The 23,351-nt window shown below is 56.1% G+C and overlaps 9 protein-coding genes across 9 annotated transcripts; 4 read left to right on the plus strand and 5 right to left on the minus strand.

The window, feature by feature from the left end:
* Window positions 1-86: 86 nt before the first annotated feature.
* J3D65DRAFT_213519 (uncharacterized protein) lies at window positions 87-991 on the plus strand. Its single transcript, XM_066794511.1, has one exon. It carries the CDS (start codon window positions 396-398, stop codon window positions 849-851), a length of 456 nt encoding a protein of 151 aa, XP_066658662.1. The 5' UTR covers window positions 87-395; the 3' UTR covers window positions 852-991.
* J3D65DRAFT_213520 (hemolysin-III related-domain-containing protein) lies at window positions 992-2,833 on the plus strand. The gene is made up of 2 exons (XM_066794512.1): window positions 992-1,289; window positions 1,345-2,833. The coding sequence occupies exons 1-2, from the start codon at window positions 1,131-1,133 to the stop codon at window positions 2,677-2,679; spliced, it is 1,494 nt and encodes a 497-aa protein (XP_066658663.1). The 5' UTR covers window positions 992-1,130; the 3' UTR covers window positions 2,680-2,833.
* Window positions 2,834-3,580: 747 nt separating this feature from the next.
* Window positions 3,581-7,978, plus strand: J3D65DRAFT_655722 (uncharacterized protein; the record flags this gene model as incomplete). The annotated part of the gene is made up of 2 exons (XM_066802497.1): window positions 3,581-3,617; window positions 3,705-7,978. 2 exons carry the CDS (start codon window positions 3,581-3,583, stop codon window positions 7,637-7,639), a joined length of 3,972 nt encoding a protein of 1,323 aa, XP_066658664.1. The 3' UTR covers window positions 7,640-7,978.
* A 779-nt stretch (window positions 7,979-8,757) lies between these two features.
* J3D65DRAFT_644193 (succinate dehydrogenase iron-sulfur protein) lies at window positions 8,758-9,594 on the minus strand (the record flags this gene model as incomplete). The annotated part of the gene is made up of 2 exons (XM_066802137.1): window positions 8,758-9,233; window positions 9,297-9,594. 2 exons carry the CDS (start codon window positions 9,592-9,594, stop codon window positions 8,758-8,760), a joined length of 774 nt encoding a protein of 257 aa, XP_066658665.1.
* Window positions 9,595-10,152: 558 nt separating this feature from the next.
* Window positions 10,153-11,458, plus strand: J3D65DRAFT_613586 (uncharacterized protein). Its single transcript, XM_066799126.1, has one exon. The coding sequence runs from the start codon at window positions 10,186-10,188 to the stop codon at window positions 11,305-11,307; it is 1,122 nt and encodes a 373-aa protein (XP_066658666.1). The 5' UTR covers window positions 10,153-10,185; the 3' UTR covers window positions 11,308-11,458.
* Window positions 11,344-12,703, minus strand: J3D65DRAFT_613587 (uncharacterized protein). The gene is made up of 2 exons (XM_066799127.1): window positions 12,294-12,703; window positions 11,344-12,090 (listed from the first exon to the last, which is right to left on the minus strand). The coding sequence occupies exons 1-2, from the start codon at window positions 12,370-12,372 to the stop codon at window positions 11,687-11,689; spliced, it is 483 nt and encodes a 160-aa protein (XP_066658667.1). The 5' UTR covers window positions 12,373-12,703; the 3' UTR covers window positions 11,344-11,686.
* Window positions 12,704-13,944: 1,241 nt separating this feature from the next.
* On the minus strand, window positions 13,945-14,904 carry J3D65DRAFT_213697 (uncharacterized protein). Its single transcript, XM_066794513.1, has one exon. It carries the CDS (start codon window positions 14,772-14,774, stop codon window positions 14,214-14,216), a length of 561 nt encoding a protein of 186 aa, XP_066658668.1. The 5' UTR covers window positions 14,775-14,904; the 3' UTR covers window positions 13,945-14,213.
* Window positions 14,905-19,289: 4,385 nt separating this feature from the next.
* On the minus strand, window positions 19,290-21,334 carry J3D65DRAFT_600131 (putative transporter; the record flags this gene model as incomplete). The annotated part of the gene is made up of 7 exons (XM_066797953.1): window positions 19,290-19,505; window positions 19,590-19,790; window positions 19,895-20,334; window positions 20,402-20,935; window positions 20,979-21,065; window positions 21,097-21,160; window positions 21,212-21,334. 7 exons carry the CDS (start codon window positions 21,332-21,334, stop codon window positions 19,290-19,292), a joined length of 1,665 nt encoding a protein of 554 aa, XP_066658669.1.
* Window positions 21,335-22,364: 1,030 nt separating this feature from the next.
* J3D65DRAFT_664763 (uncharacterized protein) lies at window positions 22,365-23,167 on the minus strand (the record flags this gene model as incomplete). Its single annotated transcript, XM_066802770.1, has 2 exons — window positions 22,365-23,020; window positions 23,071-23,167. The coding sequence occupies 2 exons, from the start codon at window positions 23,165-23,167 to the stop codon at window positions 22,365-22,367; spliced, it is 753 nt and encodes a 250-aa protein (XP_066658670.1).
* Window positions 23,168-23,351: the final 184 nt, after the last annotated feature.

The raw sequence follows: 23,351 nt of genomic DNA on the forward strand, positions 1-23,351 counted from the left end.
CGTATACTTTCACGACCGACGGAGCCCTGTGACAGAATTGACCAGACTGATTTGATGTTTCTAACAAAGACAGGTCACGACAGGTCTTGGAGCCAAGGCAGACGAGTGTTGATCAAAGCTATGATGGTCAAACACTGTTGAGTGATTTAGGTGCCATGGTCTCACAGCTCATCAAACTCGGAGTTGCGGCAGAAATGGTAATGCGACTCGATCCTCCATGTTGCTAGGCGAGAGGCCGCGGAACAGTGTGTGGAAAGGAGAGGACGCGGCATGGAGCGAGAGAAAGCCGTGCTCGGACGGAAGACAAGGGGCAATATATTGGAGCTCGGTTCGAGCGGTAGCAGGGCAGCAGCAATAGGAGAGCTTGGCACAGTACAGTGCGTGTTTCTGCTCGGATGGGCGGTTCGGAGCGAGGAATTGGTTGTGTCAAGCAGCGGGCTGATGGCCGAGCCGGGACACGCATGCAGGCGATAAGGAAGCGAAGCGAAGCGAAGCGATGGGGCAGGAGATGGCGGATGGAGAGCTTGGCTGGACGAGGACAAGGCGGGTGGCAAAAGGCGTGTGAAGGCGGAGGATGCGGAGCGGAGAGGCGCGGTGCTGGTTGGTTGTTTGGTCTGCCGTGGTGTTTGGCTCTCTCTCTCTCTCTCACATGCACTCACTTAGTCTTCCTTGGGTCCCCCCACCCCACCCGCCGCGCCCGCCGCCCGTCGCACCCGCCGCAGCACCACCGCGTCCACCCAGCACCCTGCGTCTCTACCCGTGCTGCCATCTTCTCAGACCCTCTTCACTCTCTTTCTCTCTTCTCTCCCACCACCCGTCACTCCCTCTCCGTCCACGTGTGTACATACTAGCCTCTCTTTGTCCCCCTCCCCTCCCCTCCTGCACTACACATTCCTCTCTTCTCTCTTCTCTCCGCTAGCGCCCACTTCTCCGTTCCTCGCCTCCTGGTCCTTTCGCACAAATCTTTTAGTGCTCCGCCGTCTTCGGAGCATCGACATCTCAAACGACCGGGGTTGGGAGCTGACGTATAATTTTACCACGCCCTCGCGCCCCACTGCCGTGCCCAATCCCCACGCCTTTCGCTTCTCTTGCTCCCCCATTTGCGCCTGGGCGCTTCTCTTCCGTCCACCATGGCTTGCACTGGTACCGCCGTCATGACCGAATCCTACGAGGAGCCCGTCTTCAGCACCACCTCGTCCATATCAACCAGGAAAGACGAGCTTCGCCGCCGCCGCCACTCCTCCTACCATGTTCGCACATGGTCCATGGAGGACAATGTGCAAGCTCTGGTGAGCCCCGCCACGTCCAATCGTTTTCCATTCCGCAGACTAACCACTCGAAAAGTTGGACCGTTTTCTGTCTGAGCTAGGCTGCCGACTAGACTTTATCGAGTCCTATGGACAACTCAAGATAGACGCCGGAATAGAATCTGCCTATTCGACACTCCGCGCCGTTCGCGACTCGTGTTCGAACGTCCGCGACGACGTCCTAGATGCTGGCAAGCGCCGCGCCAACATCCTCGTATCCACCCTCGAAGGCACGTACAACGATGCTCTGGCACGAAAAGAGACCATGGAGCAAAAGGTACAGGAGGGTGTGCGCCTTCTCGAATCAACCCTCGTCGAGTTCGAAGCTCGAGCATACGCGATGCGGGATGCCGGTATCGGGGCCGTCGCTCATCAAGTTTACGACTCATCAAGAAGGCGCATGGACGATGCAAAAGGGAGGGCAATGGAGGTGGTAGGCGAAGGCATGGAGGCAGCGCGCCGCGCCAAAGCGCACATGAAAGAGAGTGTGGAGCAAACAGTCGTGCGAGCCCTCGCAAGAGCAAAAGAACACGGCCTCATCAAGTACGAAGACCTGCCGGATCCCTGGCGCGTCAACCCGCACATTCTGCGCGGATACCGATTCCACGAGGGCAAACTCGACTGCGTGCGCTCCGTCTTTACCATGTCCAACGAATTCTTCAACATTTGGTCGCACGCCATTGGCCTGTTGATCGTCCTTTCCATTGCCTTTTACTTTTATCCGACCTCGGTGCACTTTCACATGAGCACAAAGTCCGACATTGCCATTGCCGCCGTCTTCTTCTTCGCCGCCTGCAAATGCCTGGTTTGCAGTACCATGTGGCACACCATGTCGAGCATCAGCGAGCAAAAAATCATGGAACGCTTTGCCTGTGTCGACTACACCGGCATCTCGCTCCTCGTCGCCGCGTCCATCATGACCACCGAGTATACGGCCTTCTACTGCGAGCCTGTCTCCCGCTGGACCTATCTTCTCACCACTTGCGCCTTGGGCATTGGTGGCGTCATCCTTCCTTGGCACCCTACTTTCAACCGCGCCGACATGGCCTGGGCACGCGTTTTGTTTTACGTCTCCCTCTCCGCCACAGGCCTGCTGCCTTTTATTCAGCTCATCCACACCCGGGGGCTGTTCTGGGCAGCATACTTTTACGCTCCCATTACCAAGAGCCTGCTCGTCTATCTGACTGGCGCTGTGCTGTACGCGGCCAAGATCCCCGAGCGCTGGTTCCCGGGCGTTTTTGATTACGTGGGCGGCAGCCACAACATCTGGCATGTGGCGGTGTTGGGCGGCATCTTGTTTCACTACAATGCCATGCAGTCTTTTTTTACGCAGGCGTTTTTGCGGGCCCAGACGCATTGCTCGGTCATGTAGAGGCGTTGGCTTAGACAGTCGTTTGATGTTTTGCTGCATTTCCTATCCTGACTTTTTCGACATTTAGGGTCCCCGGAACCATTCTTTCATTTCCTTGTCCAAGTGTGGGTACGCTGAGCAAGCGCCTTGAACTAGAGCGGTGGAGCATGGGCGGCGCTCGTCTCTCGTTGCTCTGATTTCTACGTTCAGCATCATTGATGGACTTGATGTGGTCCGGTGAATATCGGCATAGCGTGGTACGGTAATTAGTCGGTAAAGACGGACTGGATATTGGCCATAGATCAATCGCTAGATATGAGTCTCGCCGCTATATTTCAGATGGTGGAGTGATGTACTGGGAGCATTGAGAATGATGAGGATCCAGTCTAGGAGTAGATATTCCAGGTATGTCAGCTTTCGAACTCTGCATCCCTCCGTCTTTCGCATTGCCTCTGCTTGGATTCTCACCACGCATGTTCTTGATAGCATCTCCTGTCGCAGGAGGTTTAGTGCTTTTGTCGACTCCTAGCTGAGGCACAGAAGCCAGCCGGAGATCATGTTCATATTCTTCCTGAGGTTATCTGCGGGAAGCCCTTGTAGTCACTTCAAAGTGAGAGGGCAACATACCGTTGAACAGTCTTCCCCAGTGCGGTTTTGCTTGGAGATGCAAACGAATAGCAGTTGCCTCTCGGGTTTGAACGTGTCGCGAAAGTCCTGAATAAGGAGTCGGCGCCGTATACGGCGTGCGCCTTCTCGAATGCCCCTATCGCGCCGTCGACTGGCTCGGCGACCCCTCGTGGAAGTCACACATTGTGAGCAAGGTCAAAACTGTCATCCTGAAATCCATCTGCTTCTATCTTCCGCATCACACATCCGCACACAATCAGCATTCTCTTGATTTCAGCATCTCAACAGTATTAAGATGAACACAATTGATACGAAGGCATTCAATCACGCCGGTAAGCCAAAGCCTTCAAATTGTTCTCTGTCGGAGGTTGCCAAAAGCTAACATGTCGTCTGATTAACAGCGAAAACCATACGGTCAGCCAACATCGACCTTGCACAAGGTCGCGTGTGGGATGCTTATGAGGGCTACACTGAAGTCCTGGAGTCGGAAACTCCAGGCCACCCTTATGCCTTTCTCAATCGCGCTCTTTGTCTGATCATACTCGGCCATCCGGCTCTTGCTACATTTGATTGCTGGCGCGCCATCGCGGGCGGCAAATGGGCAGAGTGCAATGTCAAAGACCACCTTGGACTTTGCATCCGGACGTACGTGACCATGTACATGAAAGCGAAGAACGATGGAGAAACATGGACAACCGGATGCGCCAATGGAGAGGTTCTCAAGGCAGAGGGTCGCTGGTTGGCACATCCGCTTGCCAGTTTTGCGGTGCGTACAGCACCAAAGCTGAAGCCTCAGATGACCGATTTTCCCCACGCGAGATATGTCATTCTCTGCGGCTACTACCGACTGGCCTACGCCTTGTTCAAGTGCGGTGGCGGTGCCCTGCAAAGTGCCCTCAACATGATCAACCTGGCGACCGAAAGTCACTGCCAGACAGACGTGCAGCGGGTCTGGTTCCTCCCTCTGCAAAACCACATCCTCGAGCATATTCAGGGGATTTTCAAGGAGGAAGATGGATACATGCTGGAGCTTCACAACAAGGGTCTCATCGAACTCCCCCGCGACAGGCCGATGATGGAGGATAATCTCATGCGCGGCCTGATGAAGTCGACTTTCACAACGATCCCCCGCGAGCAGTATCCCTGGGATTCTCTCAGCGTCACGACAGCAAATTTTGACGAGCTTCGTCCCGAACTGCAGGAATTTTTGGAAAAGCGCAACCATAACGTTCGCCTTGACGCCATTCGCTGCTCAGACAATCACCCGGTCATCAAGAACAAGGTTCCGCGACTGTACTTGAAGGCCTGTCGACCTGAGGGCGACAAGTCTCCAGTTGCGATTGTCGATGAGGAAGGAATCTTCGTTTGGTCAAGGAAGAACGGCGTTGATGTCTCGTGCGAAGGTTGCGGCGCCCTGCTGCAAGTCAATGACGATTGGCTTCCCCCTCCCGATGCACGCCAGAAATACTCCAGCCTTGGTACAGAGTCGGATATCTTCTCTGACAGACAGACGCCGGACGGAATTCCTGTTCCTCACGACCGCATGCCTTTGGTCGAAGCCGAGGAGACTCTTGGTAGTGCCATGTCTCCACCCCCAAAGCCTCTGACTGGCAGATACTATGCCAATCTGAATGCTGAAAGTTCTCGAGCCCCTCGGCCTGAAGGTCTCCCAAGCAATTCGGTGTCGGGATCGGACAAGCAAGATGAGGTGATGCTGGACACTCCCAAATCCCCACCGGAAGAGTATGTCACTCCTGAGCCTGGTCGTGCAGCGTTCGAGGAGAGGCGTCCTTCCCTGGAGTCTTTTGGTCTTCCCGAAGCCGGCGGGGATGTGTCTCAAGGCTTGCAAGAAGACAGAAAGGACAGTCTCTATCCCAACGTTGATGATGCACCACCCGACTGCCCACCTTCGCCGCGTGCGGCTCCTCTGGAGGTGTCGTTTCCCCCTCTGCAGCCGTCTCCCGCTCTCCTACCACAGGTTGAAGGATCGGAAGAGCCCGATGACCTAACGGACCTCTCGATCCGAAAGTTGCGTGAAAAGATGAAAAACTCTGGAGAAGAAGCGGAATTTGACTTGCGCACTTGCCTGGGCCAGAATTGCTATGTGTTTTTCTGCTCCAAGGAGTGCGAAGTCAGACACTCTGCTGCCCATGATACGATCTGCGACCATAGCCTGGAAGAACCGTTCCTAACGATTCACGCAGAGCAATCCACCAAGATTGGAGGGTGGTGGGGCGGCATGGTCCCGACAATTCCGAGGCAACGCGTCCTTTCTTATCTGATGAAAAAGGTCATGTCGACTTTGTGGTGGGAGACTGGCTGCGCGGCAGAGTTCGACAGCCAAGATGAAGAGGGAGGACAAGGAGCAGCATCTGATACAGGAGAGCCCAAAATCCCGCTCGAGATGCCCTGGGTCCGTCTGATGGATGGCAACCTTGATGAGCCGAACCCTATTCCAGATTACAATTCGGAGCATGGCGATATAGTCTTTGTCAACGACATTCCCGAAGGCGACATTCGATACCTCTTCCCCGGCTACATTAGTGGAACTGCCCGTCCGTCGGCGACTGATTTTGCTCAGTTCAAGTCCCACAAGCTCGTCTTTTCTCTTGATACGTCAGTCATTTGGCCGCTCCAGGTCCTCTTCGAGATGGGCCGGGAGGAGGCATTTTTCGACATCAGCTGCTGGGACGGCTGGATGCTGATGACTCTCGCGGCCAAGATCGAAGATTCAGCGCGCATCGACCGCTTTTGTCGCTTCTCCAAGTCCACCAACGCCAGGGGCATGATTGGTAAGACCCGTTGTGTCGACATCCCGCACACAGTCCGCACCAACGGCTTGCAGCGACTCCAAAAGACCGATCCCGCCGAGGCTGCCCCGGGTAGCTTCACGGATTCCTACCTTGCAGAAGAGAATGAGCTCTTGATGGGCAGTCTTCACCCCCTGACCAGCCTGATTCGGAGTGCGAAAGAACTCGATCAGCCGTCAACAGTGCGCCTAGCCGAGCGCGCTGGCGATGTCTTCGTCTTCAACTGGCCCATCGATAGGCCTTTGGTACCAGGAAAGCCACTGTTGAAGGCTGACGACGAAGTCTGGCCATTCAAGCTGCACAATGACGCGCTGGAGCACGACGAAAAAGCGGGCATTGGCGGCCGCTGGGCCAACGTTCGCTCTGAAGTTGTCGCGCGTTGGGTCCGCAGGGGCTACCAGGCCAGCAGAGAAGACGACATGGAACGGGAGGTCGCCGAGGACAGCGGCGTGATGATTGAAGAGCTGTTGGCTGGATATCGCGTTGCGGCTCTGGGTCACCGCGGAGGTGCTGCTCGTCATCCTCCGGTTCCAGAGTCGTCGAGCGATGAGAACATGGATGGTCACAGCAGCCCCGTTGGAAGTGGACGTGATGTGCACATGGAGGTGGACAATGATGGTGTCGCCGCTGGCCTCCAGTTTCTTGGTGATGTCAACGGCGAGGATACATCCAATGGCAATGGCATGGTCAGCGGCTATGGAGTCAACGGAATTGGGGTCAACGGCAACGGCATGACCAACGGCTATGGAGTCAACGGCAATGGCATGGTCAACGGAAATGGCGTCGTCAACGGCAATGGTATCAACGGCAACGTCACATCCAACCACAACAGGGGCTTTACGGCCATCAATGCTAGAAGAGCCACTCCTACGCCAGCCGAACCTTCTTCTGAAGCATCCTCTGGCGCTCGCTCGCCCCCATCGGAGGGCAGCTATTGGTCTACTGACGAAGGCGAACAGTTCGTTCGCGACGAAAGCGACCTCGCATTCGCCAACGGTCGCTTGTGGGCCCACTTGCTTGCGGAGACTGAAAATCAAAAGCGAGGGGAAAAGTCCGAGTCCGAGTCTGAGCAAGAGGAGGAGATACCGTCCGAGCCCGAGTTCGAGCAAGAGGACGATGAGGAATCCGGGTACGAGGGCGAGGAAGAGTCCGAGAAAGAGTCCGAGCAAGAGGCAAAGGACGAGCATGAACGGAACGAGCATCAGGATGGTCATCAGGACGGTGGGTCCAAAGGGGGCGAGAAGGAGGACGAGGAAGAAGTGAAGAATCGCTATCGACGCGACGACGAGGGTGACAGCGATAGTGACGAAGACGAGGAGCAGCCGTTGCTGAAGCGCTCAGGCAAGGGAGAGGACGGTGAGGATGGAGACGAGGAAAATAAACAGGGTGATGGTGAGGAGGGCGAGCGTGGCGAGACGAACAGGACCCCTATTGGCGGTGTTGTCGTCCGCACACCTCCCCCTCCGCCTCAGCAGGTTTCGGAAGACTCCTCATCTGATGAGTTGGATCTGAGCAAGCTGACCATGTATGAGTTGGGTCATTGAGGAGGTATCCTGGATTGTGGAGTGGCTCGACGGATGTTGTCCAGAAAGGGGAAAGGCATGAACGGAGCGGCAGCAGCGCAACTTGCGTACCGCATCATCTTGCTAACGGTCATTCCGGATACGGTTGAAATTGGGGGCGGTCGCGTGGGACGCCGATTTCTTTCGCTTCTTCTCCTTCTCTTTCTTTTCTCGACTGCTCTATTCGTTCGGGCTAGATCAGTCGGTCGGTTAGTTAGTTACTGGTTTGCCTTGAGCTGCATAACTACTCATCTCGGGTAGTCAGTTGGTCAGAAGGGGGCTAGCCAGTCAAGTCTGTAGCAAATCAAATGGAAAATCGGCCTCTCTTCTTACCTCTCTTGTTTGCCTTACCTCGGTCACTGTCTTCTTTTCACCTCGCTTGCTTGCTTGCTTGCTTGTTTTTGTTTTGGCATTTGGTAAACCGGGCTTCAGGAAGAGTAGTGTGCAGGTGTCGAAGAAGAAAGATGGTGGTGTGGATTTTGCCTACTTTGAAGATAATGGCTGGATCAAATTACCCAAGACTGGTCCAGCAAGTCACGCTAATCACATTGTGAACTTTCAAGAATCGGAATCCGGGGTCCGACCAAAGGGTTATTCTTCTGTACGGGCATAGTCTATACATCGTTGTGGCCAAAGAGCTGTCTGACGAAGGGTCATTGGCGGCCCAGTTTGTCGATCAGCCATTTCACGTACAATCTTTGCCGCGATGTCGAAGATTTCAAAGTACTATTCCAGGCAACTAGACCAGTCAAACGGTGCGGGAAGTATGTGGCAGCGAAAGAGAAAAGCAAACAGTACACCAAACTTCGAGAATATCATCAAAAAAGATCTTGCAAACAGCGCGCGCGAAAACTCCAAGGCACAGTGGTCTCTGCCTGTCCCTCTTCTGCCTGTGTATCAACGGAGAAAAGCCTCCAACCTCCCGAATCTACAATGGCTGCCGACTGCCAGCCTATTGTTTGCCACTCATCGATCAGACAAATAAGAAATGCCCAAAGAATCACTTCTCTTCTTCTTCAGCCTTCGACAATGCCAGACTCGCTATCCATTCTTTCGCTTTCACCCACGGAAATATCGATCAATCAACGTCAATTTTTTCTTCAGGTGAAGGCCATGCTCTTCTTGATCTCGGCAATGGCCAACGCCGGGTTGAGGCCCTTGGGACACGTCCTCGAGCAGTTGAGAATGGTGTGGCAGCGGTACAAGCTCATGCTGTTGTTGAGGGCGTCCTTGCGGGCGGCGGTGCGCTCGTCGCGGCTGTCGGCGATCCAGCGATAGCTCTGGAGCAGAATGGCGGGGCCCAGGTACTCCTCGGAATTCCACCAGTACGAGGGGCACGAGGTGCTGCAGCAGGCGCACAGGATGCACTCGTACAGGCCGTCGAGCTTGCGGCGGTCCGCCTTGGATTGCCTGTTCTCGCGTCCGTCGGGCGGCGGCGTGTCGCGCTGCAGGTACGGCTTGATGCTTCGGTATTGCTTGTAGAATTGCGTCAGGTCGGGGACGAGGTCCTTGACGACGTAGGTGTGCGGCAGAGGGTAGATTCTCGAGGGCTGAGCCGTCTCGGTGGGGATGCGGCCTGGGGCAGATTAGTCTCGAGAGTCGGCAGTAGGAGTGATCCTGAAGAGAAGGTGGTACGTACAAAGGCAGGCAAGGGTGTTGACGCCGTCAATGTTCATGGCGCAGGATCCGCAGATACCCTCACGGCACGAGCGGCGGAAAGTCAAGGTCGGGTCGATTTCGTTCTTGATGCGGATCAGAGCGTCAAGCATCATGGGTCCCGTCTTCTTCAGATCCAGCGTATACGTCTGCATGCGCGGCTTGGACGTCGGCTCGTCTGGATTCCATCGGTAGATGTGGAACGTCTTGATCTTCGCATCGGGAGTAGGCTTGGGGTCGGTGACGGTGCTCGTCTTGGATTCGGGCACGACCGAGGCCATGCCGCGCTTCCACATAGTGGAGGCAGGAGTCGCGACTGCGCACGAGGGCCAGCAGTTAGCATTGTGGCGGTTATGATGTCGTGTGGAACAGACGCGGGGGAGGCGAGAATGGCGGGCGAATGGAGGAGAGGGTATTGCAGAAGAGGGGCGGTCATCAAGACACTTACTCGCGCTCCTGGAGAGTCGTGCCAATGCTCTTGTGGTGGCCATGTTGAAGACGTTGTCGTGTGTGGAGACCAAGCTGCTGGAGAGGAGGAAGAAGCGGTCTTGGAAGAGTAGAGCGAAGGCAATCGTCACGGGAAAGATGTTCCCTCAAGAAAGAGAGCCACCCGGAATGCCCTCGGCAAAGGCTCGATTACGCTTGGGCAATCTGCCGCCCTCTGATTGGCTGGAAGCCCCCATCAATGATGTATTGGACTTCTGATTAAGGGCCTGGCCGCCCGTGCGCCGTGACTGTAACCTATTCGTGCCATGATTGGCTGGCTCGGCGTACGTGACCATCGGCACGAGTATTTTTCGGAACGAAGCGGCCATCGCAGTCGGATCGGATCGCGGAGCCGCATCAGTTCAACATCTCAACGCGCACGCTTCATGCTGCGACTTCTCCCTGCTAGAACCCTCTGTCGCGTCTGTTTTGCTCCAACCCGAGCGGCTCCGTCTCTTCTCCGCTTACCCCGAGTCGTTGCACGCATCCGACAACCGTCTCTCCCGTCATCACCGAGCTTCGCCGCCCTGTTCCACCGCCGTAACATGGCCTCCGCTCCTCTGCCAATCCATCTGATCCTCGACTGGGATGGCACCCTCACAGCCAAAGACACGCTGCACTTTCTTGGCCAAATAAGCGCAGAGCACGCCGCCAAACATGTCGCGCCGCCAACCTCGTCCTGGGACGACATTGTCAAAGCCTACGTCGATGATCTAGACGCCCATGTCCAGGCCTACCGCCCTTCCTCCAGTGAACGCACCACCATTGCCGAAGAGACGGCATGGCTTGCCAGTCTGGAGGACGTCGATTTGCGCAGCGTCAAGCGCGTCGAAGACGCCGGTCTGTTTGCAGGCATCACTGCCGACTCCGTGTCCCAGGGGGCAGCCAAAGCCGTCGGGAGCGGCCAACTGCAGCTGCGCAAGGGATGGGAGGATCTGCTCTTTAGAAACGAGGGCAACCACGGCGTCTTGCGAGGCAAGATTAGCATTCTGAGCGTGAACTGGAGCGCTACCTTCATCCGCGAGGCACTGCTCCACGCCGCCTACGACACAAAGACGTTGCAGTCGTCCCTCATGGATGCCGATGCGCTGCGCCGTACCCTGCAGAACATTGACATTTCTGCCAATGAGTTTGAACGTCTTGACCACCGCAATGGTTCATCCGGTCGACTGACCAAGGCTGGGGAAAAGGGCATCAGGACCAGCCAAGATAAACTGCAGCGCATGCCCATCCCCCACAAATATGGTGGCGATGAGCTAGTGATTTACGTCGGTGATTCGTGCACCGATCTAGAGGCATTGCTTGCCGCCGACGTGGGCATTTGCATTCGAGATGAGCCAATGGGTAGCGGCCAGAGGGAGCTTGCAGAAACTCTAGAGAGGATCGGTGTTCCGGTCCACCGTTTAAAACTGCTGGCAGAGATGCCGCCGCCTGATGATAGTCGGATTGACCTGTGGTGGACGCCAAGTCTTGAGGAATTGTCCATGTCACTCGATTCTTTGAATTAGGTTCACATCAGACATAACACATGTCATGCAAAAGGAGACGCTGTCACGCTTGGTAAAGTATTGATACAGAAACATACCCCTGGCACAGCGGCTACCCAGAGAGTATTCGTCCCCTACTACGAATGAATCAACGCAGATAGATTCAGAAAGTGCCATTTGTTTTGGTCACTCGCGTGAAGTGATTTTGTAGTTTCTTGAAGGCAAAACCTGGCCATACCAGGCTGCAAAACCAAGACCAGAAAGAGAAGCAAAGGTATCAAAAGCCCGAGAATGGAAATCCGCCAAAACATAGACTCGGCGAGTCCTTAGACCTCAGAGTAGCCAGCCCTACGCCGTGCACCATCAGCACCGTGAAGCAGGCGTGTGGGACGCAAGATGCTCACTTTTTGCCTCCAATCTTGCCGAGCAGGTCCTTGGCCTTGTCTCCCAAGCCCCTCACGTCGTCTCTTTCGCCCCCATGTGCCGCCCTCTCGCGCTCGATCTCACCACTGGTGCGCTGCTCGGTGTGGCGCTTGGCCTCCAGCGCCTCGTCGTCTGTCATTTTGGTGACGTTGGCGGCGCCGCCGCGGCCAAAGTGAAAGTTGCCTTCGGGTTCACGGTGAGCGTGGACGGGCGCTTCGACATCCTGAGCCGCGCGCGCAATCTCGGGGTGGGCCGGGTCGTTTTTGGCCATGTTGCCGCTGCCGCCGCGGCCCGTCGTGTACAGCTGCGACTTGATGGTCGGGGTGACGAGGTCTTCGGGCTTGGACATGGAGGAGCGTCGGTCTCCCGCCGCAATGTTGCCTGCAAAGGACATGTCTGCGTCAGTCTCGGCCGATCGATTGTCTTGCCGCAAAAACGAATTGCGCGTCCGCCTCCTCTTGTCAACATGTCTGCGGCATCGGCTGACCCGAAGGTCGCAACCATGATGCTGATCGACGCTGCAAGGCAGACGTTGTTGCGTCGACGAGGGTGAACAGGGCAGAGGGTGAGATAAGAAAACGCACCTGCGCCGCCGCGCCCATGCGACATGGCGCGCGCAGCAGAGCCTTGGCCGTCGGTCGAGTGACGAATATCGCCAACCATGTTTGTAGTGGTTGTTTGAGTTTTGGAGGGTAGTCTTCTTTGGTTTGGGAGCGCTCCCTGTCGTAGGCGTTGAAGACTGAGCGACAGATTAGGGGACCCAGGTGACAAGCGTGTCAAGCCACCGAATTCGACCGTGACGTTGGAGGGAAGCTACGAGGACCCTGTGACGAAAGCGGACAAGTTGGGCAACAACAACAAAGGGGATCGTCTGTCTGTCAACTGCCGACAGCAAGGCGAGGCACAATACCGTGTTCCAGCGAAGCCCACAAGCGCTGCTCAGCGACAGCGAAAACCCAAGCTTTTGAAAGACGGTCCAACTCCACCTGTGCGAGGGTTGGGTGCGGATGCGGCGCACATCATGTGGGGGAGAAGAGATCGCGGGCGCACTTTGCAGCGCACGAACGGGGTTTGCTGCCAGGACTCGTAAGGCGTTCGCCCAAAGAGACGGCCAGTACAGGTGAGAGAGCGAATAGTGTCGAAGGGTTAGCCAACGGGAAAGGCTTGATGGGGTTCCCATCACGTAAGAGTTTGCCCGTGGATGAGGAGCACAAAGGCGTCGTCTAGCCTGCAAAAAGCCATCCAACCCTTGGCCTGCAGCCTCGAGCAGCTGGCTTCGGCCTCATGACTTCCGCTCTCGCCATTTGCGGGGCGCGGAGTGTTCGCGCGTCGACACGAATGCGGACGTTGAAACGTGACGTTAGGCGACTGAGGCGTGCAATGATGCGATGAGCCCCAACAGCGTTCATAGCCTCAGGCCCGGCTATCAAGGGGGCCGTTGCCGCGACAGACGGCAACAGGGTTCGCGGCATTGCCAACAGGCAGCTCGCGGGCGGCGCGGAGGATTTTGTCGCTTGGGTGAGACGACCAACGCGGTGCTTGCGTTGGGTGCGAATAGAGTTGGGGAGTTGGCTTTGTATGCGCGGAGACCTGAGAGATGGAGAGGGCTGTGATTGCACGGGACAAGCTACAAGGGTCGGTGGGGACCAGTACGGATCACTTGGGCAGGCTGGCAGATGCATGATGAGACGGCAGGGGATGTATGATCTCCATATTATTCTTCGAAGCGACTCCACCCTCCAACAACACCGTTCCACGTCCAAAACAAAACAAAAGTACAACACCAATCCGATCTAGAACCCCAGAAGACCAATCTATGTTCCGACCCAAAAAAATATCCCAAGCCCAACGAGTTCGTGTCCTGCCGCGAGGCACCCGTCTATCTATTCTCCGTCTATTCCCAGGAAAACAAAAAACTCCACGCTATGCAGGCGATCGTGTCGCAACGAGGTCGTCCAAAGAATAATGCTTCCAATCAGACCCAAAAGCGCCGCCAAATGCAAGTGTTCTATAATGGTGTCGTCGTCCAAGAAGGCGTAATATCGAATGGTGATTCGGAGCCAAAAAAAAAAAAAAAAAAAGTAAGGTTGCAGCGAGTGGTGCGCCGTGGGTGTGCAGTGGAGCTGGGCCTGGGCCGCTAATGGTGTGCGGGCTTGTTTGGTGCCCGTTTGGTCCCCGTGAAGGATTATTCTGCGCAACTGTCAATGAATTGTCCACGAATGAATGTAGGATTCGGTGGGAGCATTCTTACCAATTTCTTAGGAGCCGTAGGGGTCGCGGCTGTTGCCCGGGTCGGGGTCTGCGCGGGCCATGATAGATTGCTGGCCTTTGACGGAACGAGAGGGCAGAGAGGTGCGAGCAACGCGGTGGTTGATGGAGTTGGAAGCGAATGCGGCGGCAGACATTGTGGTAGAGAGAGAGGTTGGCGCGAGGTATTAAATATTAGGGCGTCGAGAGGTTGGTTGTTTGGACGAGTGGACGAGAGGGCGTGTTGGGCGTGTTTATTATTTGTGTGCGAAGACTAAAGGAAGGGTATGCTCGTCTGGAGGCGTCGAGGATGGCTGGTCTGGCTGGGGACAGGGAGAGGCAGTCCGGGGGTCTATATATCTGGTCGACAGGGCAGGATAGGAAAGGAAAAAAAGGGCTGAGGGCTCACAGGGCGAAAGATGCCACGGCGGTTGGATTGTTGAAACGGTCGAGTTATGACGAGCTGCCCTGGCGGAAGCAATACGGGGCGGGCGGCGCTGAGTGTTTTCCATGGCACCCAGGCAGTTGAACGACGCTCTGTGCTGCGCCAACATGAGAGGCTTCATGGCATCCCGCGGCCAGCACGGGCTGTGCACGAGTGGCTTTCGTCCGGGTTGTTGCGCACGTCCCGGCGGTAGGTATTCGATTGGCCATGACGATGGGGCTTCAGCTTTCTCGAATCGTTCCATGATCCCTGTGAGAAGGTTGACGCGGACCCGCTGTTGTGCGAGCTGCTGCTGTGCGCTGAGCTGGGTGCTGATGGCAGCCATGTCCTGATCCCGAGGCCGGCTTCTAGAACCCGTGACGTACTCGCGCATTCAGCCCAGCGGAGCTCCAGAGGAGAGGCAAGGCGCTCTCTGCGGACCGCGGCAGCTCGTAAGGCAGCGCTGAGGGTTTGGCGACGAGAGGGATGGGATGGGATGGGATGGATGTCAGGAACAGGCATGGCGCCGTCAAGCCCACGCAGAGTGAGGCAATGATCCAATATCCCTGCGGAACCCTGCGCAACCACACACCCATGCCTCCCGCCAGCTGCCATGCGATATGGATCGCATTTTTTGTTCAACCAAGCCGCCAGCCAGCCATCCCAAGGGAGCCGACGTCGAGCCGCATGTCCAGCACCAGCACCAGCATCAGCACCAGCACCTCAGCGCAGCCAATATCGGGCACGAGGCCGGGCTTGAAACATTGCTGTTTAGACGACGATCCGAGCATCCAACCTGGCCAGCCGAGGGTTGGCGCGCGCAAAAGGGGGGGAGGGGGGCTCCCAGGCTGATTACGTCGACCTGTTGGATCTCAGTGCTCTTCAGCTTCGAGAAGGAAGGCCTCAATCCGGGCTGAGCTGGCGCTTCCGCATGACCCGTCGACCCCTTCCCTTCCCTTCCCTTTCGCGCCGAACGGTGACCTCAATCGTCATTGTAGGTCGTCACTGAACAGGACAGGAACAGGGGCACGAATCACATGACGTGGATGAATCAAGACAGTTGAATGTCGAGGTCGAGGCTGGCTGGCCAAGGTATCCCAGCTCCCGGCCAGGGGGTCGCCGCCACAGTCTTGGCCTCGCTTTCCTTGGCCATCCGGGAACGCGCCCCCTTTCCCGCTTCCCGCCCGCCCACCTGCACCACATTGAGCCCTCGTGGGATGGATGCTGCTGTAACCCGCGCACAATGGTGGTGCAGCAGTCGTCTGCCATGGCATGCCATACAACCCACCAACCCGTCACGTCACCTGCCGGGCGTTGGATGGGAACCGGATCCGCACGCGCTTGCGGCAGATCTTCAGGAGAGAACCCCAGCACTGGGAGGTCCCCAAGAATAGACAGCCATCTGCTCTGCTTTCCCAATTTAGCAGACCAGAACAAAAATGTTTCGCTTCATCCTCGCCGCTGACTATGGGATCCCGTTCAAACATGACTAGCTCCAGCTTGCGAGACGCCTGAAACGGCTCTCTCGAGACCCACTCTGGCCCATGAGGCTCTGGACAGCGAGATGACTGTGGCTGCAACGCGCGTACATGATGCTTGTGGCTCGCGTCGATTGCCATCATCATTTCTCTCTGCTTCTATTCCTCTTTGATGGCGGCACGTCACTCGGCCAACAATTTACCTAGCGGATCCATTCCATGTCTGTTGCATCTTCCAAATCGTGCTTCAGGCTTTCCACCGACGGCGGGCCTCTTTCTCAAAGCAGCCAGCTGCCGCTCCAGCGACATGGTATGGCTATGGCAGTGTGCGACAGGCGCCTGCCCGTCTCCAAAACACTGGTTAAGCTCTCCTGGGAACTGGGTCGCTGCCGTGTCACCGCCTCGCCACACTTTGTTCGCCTGTCGGGCTCCCGCTGGCGTGCCTGTGGCGCCGCCGCTGCCCATGCACGTCTCACAACTCTGGCTGTCTGTCGAGCAACCATTCCAGCGTGACAATCAATCTTTGCTGTCGCCCAAGACACATGGCCATGCGACGCGACGCGACGCAACATTGCACCAACCCTTCAGCTGTCCTCCACTCCGCCGTCACCGTGCCGGCACTGCCGCCAGCACACCCACCCGCGCAAACAAAGACACCCAAAATAGCTCATCGCCTCCTCTGTCCCATCTCTTGTCCAAGCCAAAGTCAATGACGGCAAGCGTTGCATCTTCATCACGTCGTCGACACTTGCCGCCGACGCCGGGTCTCAGGTTCAGGTCGTTCGGGGTCTTCAGCCCATCAGCCGCTCCCGATCCACATTAACGACTTTGCCCACTTTTCCCCGTCCGCTTGCAGGCATTCCGATATTGATGATCTGCTCCCAGGGCGCCCTTTCCCTCGTCCTGCACGTCAACAAAACGACGGCCTTTTTTTACTTGTTGTTCGCCTCGCACATGCACGCTGCGCCCGCCCGCCTACCTGGATGGCCTTCCTGCAATGCGCCTTGTTTTTTTCCCCAATGCCACAGCAGCAGGTCCATCAACTTCTGTCGCTGGCTGAAAAGAGTCATTTCGTTAAAAAAGATTCTGCGTCCTGGGCCCCAAAAGCAACTCCAACTTTTTCTCCACCACCCTGATCTGCACGCGTCAGAAAGCAGGCACCCGCTCCCTGTCGCTGATCGCTCGTCGTCCGCCCGCCCACCCTTCCCGCCGCGCTTGGCTGCCGCGCTGCCGCTACCACTACCGCTACCCGCCGTACGCCGCCCTGCCTGCCTGGCTGCCAACTGACGAAACACCCGTCATCCCAACAGCTTTGCGACCCTTGACCGATCGAGAACGAGTGCAAAACGGCTCGACTTTCCCATCAACACCTTGGCCGCTGACGAGTGCTAGACGCGGCTCGCTTGGCCATTGCTTAAACCGCTCGCTTGCCGTTTGTACCCAACACCAAAAGGCAAAGTGGCTCGAATCTAGACAAATCTGGGTTCAAGTGACTCAGCATCAATCGCTGCTCGACTTGACAAGGTTCCTCGGTCCCTGAAAAAACACTGCTGACTTGCTACCGCTGCTGCCCAGCGGGCCGGGAATTTAGACTTTTGACTCGATAAGCCGCAGGCCCTGTGGATGTACGCATCATATGGCACCAATTTCAATTTTTTTTTTTTTTCTTTCTCTTTCTCTTTCCTCCTTGGACTTTGGCAGTCAACCTTGTTCGTCGAAGGGCAATCGTGAAAATATTTCAACGTGTGACGAAATTGCCGCGTGGTGAGCATACCTCTTACTCAAAGGCACCAGCACATCGCGATCGATGCCGTTCTCGGTCAGCATATACTCACTACACCAAAGCCAACCCAAAAAGACAGTGTCTGGGCAGCAATAGATACCGCTTTACTTCGGTCGTCCTTTGCACCGAGCAGAGCCGCCGACTGCCTATCTTCCAACCCTGTCGAAGCATCATTCATCGGACGACTAGACAGACAGAGAGAACGAGATGCTTGACTCGCACAAGCACGAGCCCAGATGGAATGATTGCTCCTTTGACTTTTTGTTCAATTCGGGAAGCGTCAAAGCAAACGACTACCACAATCCACATGGCGGCCAAACCGCGAGCGTCTTTTTCCTTTCACGTCTCTTTACCACCACTGCAGCCCAACATCTCATACTCAAGACGTGCTGCAGCACCATGCATCTGATCGACTTACAAGCCGTGGTGAGCAAAGGTAGTTGGCTTCGTCACTTTCACATGCGTCAGTAGTCTCTTCTCGCACAATTGGATCCATGCAGAAGAATTGAGTACCCCTGCCAATCAACACTCTGCCCACCGGCCAACCAACCAACCAACCAACCAAAGCCAAACAGATTCTGCCCAATCAATCAACCAACAGAAACACATAACCATCTGATCGGCGCTTAAACTCCCCCAAAAACCTCCTGTCTCAACTCACACTTTTCCACGTATCCGCCCTCCGCCATGCCTACCTCCGCGATTGGTCCACGGCGCGCGCCCTGCCGCCTCCAACCACGCACTCCTTGAGCCTCCTCGCGATCGACCGTCCCTGGCTGGCCGGCGGCTGGCCGGCTGAGCGCAGCGGCACTGCGGCACGGCGGCCGTGGCGGCAGGGAAGGCCTGCCCTGCGCCTTGTTTCCCCCTGTCTCGCGGTGCATGGGCGGAAGGGAAGGAACAAGCAAGGTCCCGCGCCTTGCCGTTTCCGTTTTTGCATATGAGGCTTTCCGCTTCCTGGTTGGTTGGTTGGTTGGTTGGCTGGCGGTCGGTCGCCGCTCGTTGGCTGGCTTGTCGATTGGATCGCGGCTATGCACGTGTCAAGACTCGCACAAGAGCCATGACGAGTAAGTGCGATAGGTGAGCAGTCAGGAAGCATTTGAGCGCGTGCAGTGTAGGTGTTCTTCAGGGATTGCAACACGGAGCATTCGAGCCCCAACACGTAATTCGCCAAAGCCTTGATCGCGTGCGCCATGACTTTGTCACCAAGCCTCGGCCTCTTGTTGAATTGGCGACCTCGTATCGTCGTGACCGAGCTTGGGAGCAGACAGGACAGGCTGCGGCGCGATTGCGTACTCTTTGGTCTTGGTCAGGGATTGGCAAATGGCATCCCGATATAGGTGCGTGATTGCCGAGTGTCCTTCTCGATCACTTTTTTCTTTGTGCACCGCCGCCTCTTGCCACTGCTGGGCTGTCATGTATGTATGCACTTGACGGTGGAAAGGGACACAATGCTCCACTTCAGAATTCGTTGGCTTCTGCAACTGAGGTGTGAGGCTTGCTACAGTTCCTTTTCCATTTTCTTTTTGCCTGTGCGCTGTTCTTCTTCGATTCCACGTTCGGCAATCGAACACGCCCTTCCGCCGCCACGGAAAAAAAGCCAGCCCCCTATCCATGTCTGCCATGCGAGGATGTCTTGGTTGCTCTGTCATCAAACCTCCTTTTGAACAACGACCACGGTGCTCTCGCTCTTCTCCACCCCGAGCCCCGTGTCCTGAGCAAGCGTGCGGTCTTTCTCAGAGTTCACCGCCTTATTGCCCACGGCGTCCTCGCCGTCAAAGTACTTGGAGATTTCCTCAAGCGGCGTGTTCCGCGTCTCGACATAGAACCGAGAGATGATGGCGAATTCAATAGCGAGCCACACGCACTACAGTGGCAATTAGCAAGTGACGCCAGCGCCATACGAAAAAAGGAACCACATGAATGCAAGAGACAAAGAAGCAAGTCTTACATAGAAAATATAGTACTTCCAGTGCAGCGCATCGAGGGCGATTGGGTTGACAAAAGTCGAGACGAACAGCGACGCGTCGATGCAGAACCACAGCACTGCGATGCCCTTGGCACGGATGTTGAACGGCAGTATCTCCACGGCGTAGCCGACCATCAGGCCCGACCAGGCAGTGTTGTAGCAAAAGTAGAATAAAAAGATCATCTGCGAGGATTAGTAGAGTCAGGTCAAGGCTGGTCAGTACGAAGCAGGGGGTGGCGGTACAGGGGCAAGGGGGTCAAAATCAGGGGTGCGCAACGCAGACTTACGAACACGACCGCGTTGCCCATGGCACGGTTTTCGTAGCTGCTGAGCTCCAGCCGTGCCGACAGAACCGTCCACACGACGAAGCAGACCAGCATGCCAGCGGTCGACCCGAGGAACAGCTTTCGTCGGCCGACGCGGTCCACGACGAAGCAGGACCCGACGGCCACGCACGCGTTGGCAATCTGCAGCACGCCGTTGATGACCAGCTGCTGGTTGCTGTCGGTGATGCCGACCGAGGCGAGCACCGAGCTCATGTAGTACGACACGAGCCCGTTGCCCGACCACTGCGAGAAGAGGCCGAGCGTGGCGAGGATGAGCAGCCGCCTGCGGTTGCCCTTGGTGCGCCACAGCTCGGCCCAGCCGCCGCTGGAGTCGCATTCGGACTCGAGTTTGAGCGTCGACTTGATTTCTTCAAACTCGACCTGGACCATTTCGTCGTCGGCTGTCCGTGTGGAGCGTCAGTGCCAAAATGTCTCAGGCCTTGGTGCACAGGAATAAGTAGAACGCACCATTTCCGTTGGCGTGTACTTTTGCCAGGACCCTCAAGGCGACCTCTTGATTCCCCTTGCTAATGTGCCATCTGGGGCTCTCGGGCACAAACCACACAAAGCAAAGCTGCAGCATTGGCGGTGCGGCCTGAACCATGCTCGGCACGCGCCAACTCCACTGGTTCATGACCTGGCTGGTGCCGAAAGTCAGCCACGCCGCCACGATGCTGCCGACATACCACGTTGTGTTGTAGACTGTCGTGAAGGTGGCTCGGTGCTGCGGGTGCACCAGCTCGGCGATCAGGAGAGGAGAAGCAACGTGCGCAATGGCCACCCCAAAGCCGACGAGAAAGCGCCCTGCAATGAACATGTGGAGGTTGAAGCTGGCGGCCTGGAGTCCTACTCCCAGAATCATGACGACCGCTCCGGAGAAGATGGCCATGCGCCGCCCGAAAAAGTCGGCCAAGTAAGGAACAATGGGCTGTGCAAGTACTCCACCTAGGAATAGAATTGAACTGAAGAGACCGACAATGGTTCCAGTGGGATGGTCGAAGTCTGACAGTTGTTAGCGCGAGGCGAATGTCAAAGTCATTCAGACCAAGGTAAGTCTGGATGATGCAAACATTGCCCTCGTAAACATAGCCAGAGCAGCAGAATTGTGATCGTGATCCAATCCATCCTCGGTCTAACGCCATGGAGAGACAACGCTTACGCACATTCTTTGAATTGATCCAACGCAAGTAGACCATTGACCATGCTCGAATCATAACCATTCGTTGCCTGCAATGGGTTATCGATCCGCCGCTCACAGTACCTGGTAAGAGTACTTACACTAGTGAGCACCACAAACATCAAAATGAAGTAAACTTTTCGCATCTCGGGTTCCTTCCACCACGTAACTTTGGGGAACTCCTGTCCAGCGAGACGAAAATGGCCTCTGGAAGCGGAATCCATGCTGACAGTAGTGGTGGTAGCTGGGACGAGGAAATAGGGTTGACGGTATAGTTTTTTTGAAAGCCCTGAACATCACGGCTCCCTCAATCGCTTCCAGTAGCATTTATACATCTTTCGAGGACTTTTTTCGCTTGAACTCGTGGTTGGCTTGGCCACTTCCCGCTCGCGAGGGTCCTAGAGCCCAGAGCGCCGACAGGATCGCATGTCGGGCCAACATGCCTTCTGGACTAATGGGCACGGGCTTCTCGAAGAACCTATGCGGTTTAGCTAGACATTCGAGTGGGGAGAAAGTGCACGGTTGGAAAAGCAGAGCTGAGCGTGCCCGTGTCTTGCCACCGGCTAGTCAGACTGCCTTTGACCAGTTGTTGTGGAGCAAGGACGTTAGAAATTCATTGACTGTCTGCACCTCTGAACACTTCGTTCTTGGGAAGCACACCCTTCTTTACCTGAAAGGCGGCGCTGCCGTTCTATTCAGTTTTTCACCCCCAGACCCCTTTCCACCATTCCCCGGTCTAGGCGCGACTCGACAGCAAAGATCCACTTGGTCTGTGGAGGCGGTGTAAAATTTCCAGATCTGGCTAGACTTGTCGAACAAGTCAGACCACGGCGAATTCCATGTCTTAGCGAAGTCTCATGCCCTTTCCAGGAGTTTTCGAGCACAGTCGGGGTGTGTACAAGAACAGCGAGAAACGGCGGGGAAATATTCTGGGGCATGACGAAGTCGCAAAGGAAAACCGAAGGCTCGGCTCGGTCGAATCGCGTGTATCTTGCCGATCTGCCGATGTGGAGGTAGCACGGCATGGTGGTCGACACGGACGTTGGCGGCTATACTGACTGACTAGCGTTTGCCCGGGCCGGAGAAGATGTTAGGATCAGGCCTATCGGGCCCATCGTCTAGTCTTTGTCGGGTGGTCTTGATGTGGTGTTGGGGACCGCGGGTTGGCCGCGTACCGTCACAGGTGAGATGATCATGAGTACAAGACTCTGACCCCACAACGTGCTTTCAAGAACTTTGACCTCTTCCGGGATTTCAGTCTGGGTCGCTCTCATCGTCTGCATCGAGGTCTTGGTCCTGGCTGTAATCGCTCGCAGAATCGTCGTCTAAGTCGGACTTGGCTTGTCTTGATCTTCGTCTTTGCGGAGCGCTATGCTGCTTCTCAGAAGTCGCTTGTGGATCGGCCGCATCTGATTCCGGTTGGCTCTGATGAATTTCTGGGGCAGCCGAGCCGGTTCCATATCCCTCGATCACGCTGCGAGCCCATTGCAAGCCATTCCACGCCCGAGGCATATCGATGTTGTCCATGTTCTCTCCTTCGATGAAAGCAAGATCACCGGTCGAACCCAGCAAGTCAGCGGCAGCCTCCTCGATCAAGATGGCCATGGCCAAAAGTGCGGTTTCATCCATGCTTCTGTAATCCACTCGGCTATCCTCCCCATAAGAAGCATTGTAGTAGTCGGACGTGTACGCGTGGAGAGCCTTGACTAAGTCTGATTCCGGTAAACGCTGATGCTCCCCAAGATGTCTGTCGGCGTCGTATGGGTCATTTTCTTCATATCGGTCGGGCGCGTTTCTCATTCTAAAGAGAACTTCCTCTGGCGGGACGGGAAGGCGAGAAGAAGACGCCGTGTCCCGGTCTTTGGCGACAAACGGTTCTGCAAACATGAATCCATTACTAGAAACGCGTCCTGGGTGATGTGAGTTAAAAAGTTGTGTGCACGGCAGTGGACGCATTCACCTGCGACAGCATCATAGAGAGTTGCTGTCCTTTTCTTCGCCAGCGGCTCATCAGCCAGGTCGGAGCTGAGAGGGTGGTCAGCTTTACGTTTAGGCATTGTGGTTTGTTTGGTTGTGGAATAAAAGGTGCTTCGGGTGACGCGATGGCTTAATGCGCAAACGGTCGCTCCGTGTGCTGTAGCACCCCGCCCCACGTACGGCGGTCCATAGAGGTGTCAGTGCAGTGCCGTCGCGCGCGGACCGAACCGAGGTAGAGCTGCTCTGCTGCGGATGCGGCTTCAC

This window comes from Phyllosticta citribraziliensis, assembly GCF_038025025.1.
Source record: "Phyllosticta citribraziliensis strain CPC 17464 chromosome Unknown J3D65scaffold_2, whole genome shotgun sequence".
In the NCBI taxonomy this organism is placed as follows: Eukaryota; Fungi; Ascomycota; class Dothideomycetes; order Botryosphaeriales; family Phyllostictaceae; genus Phyllosticta; species Phyllosticta citribraziliensis.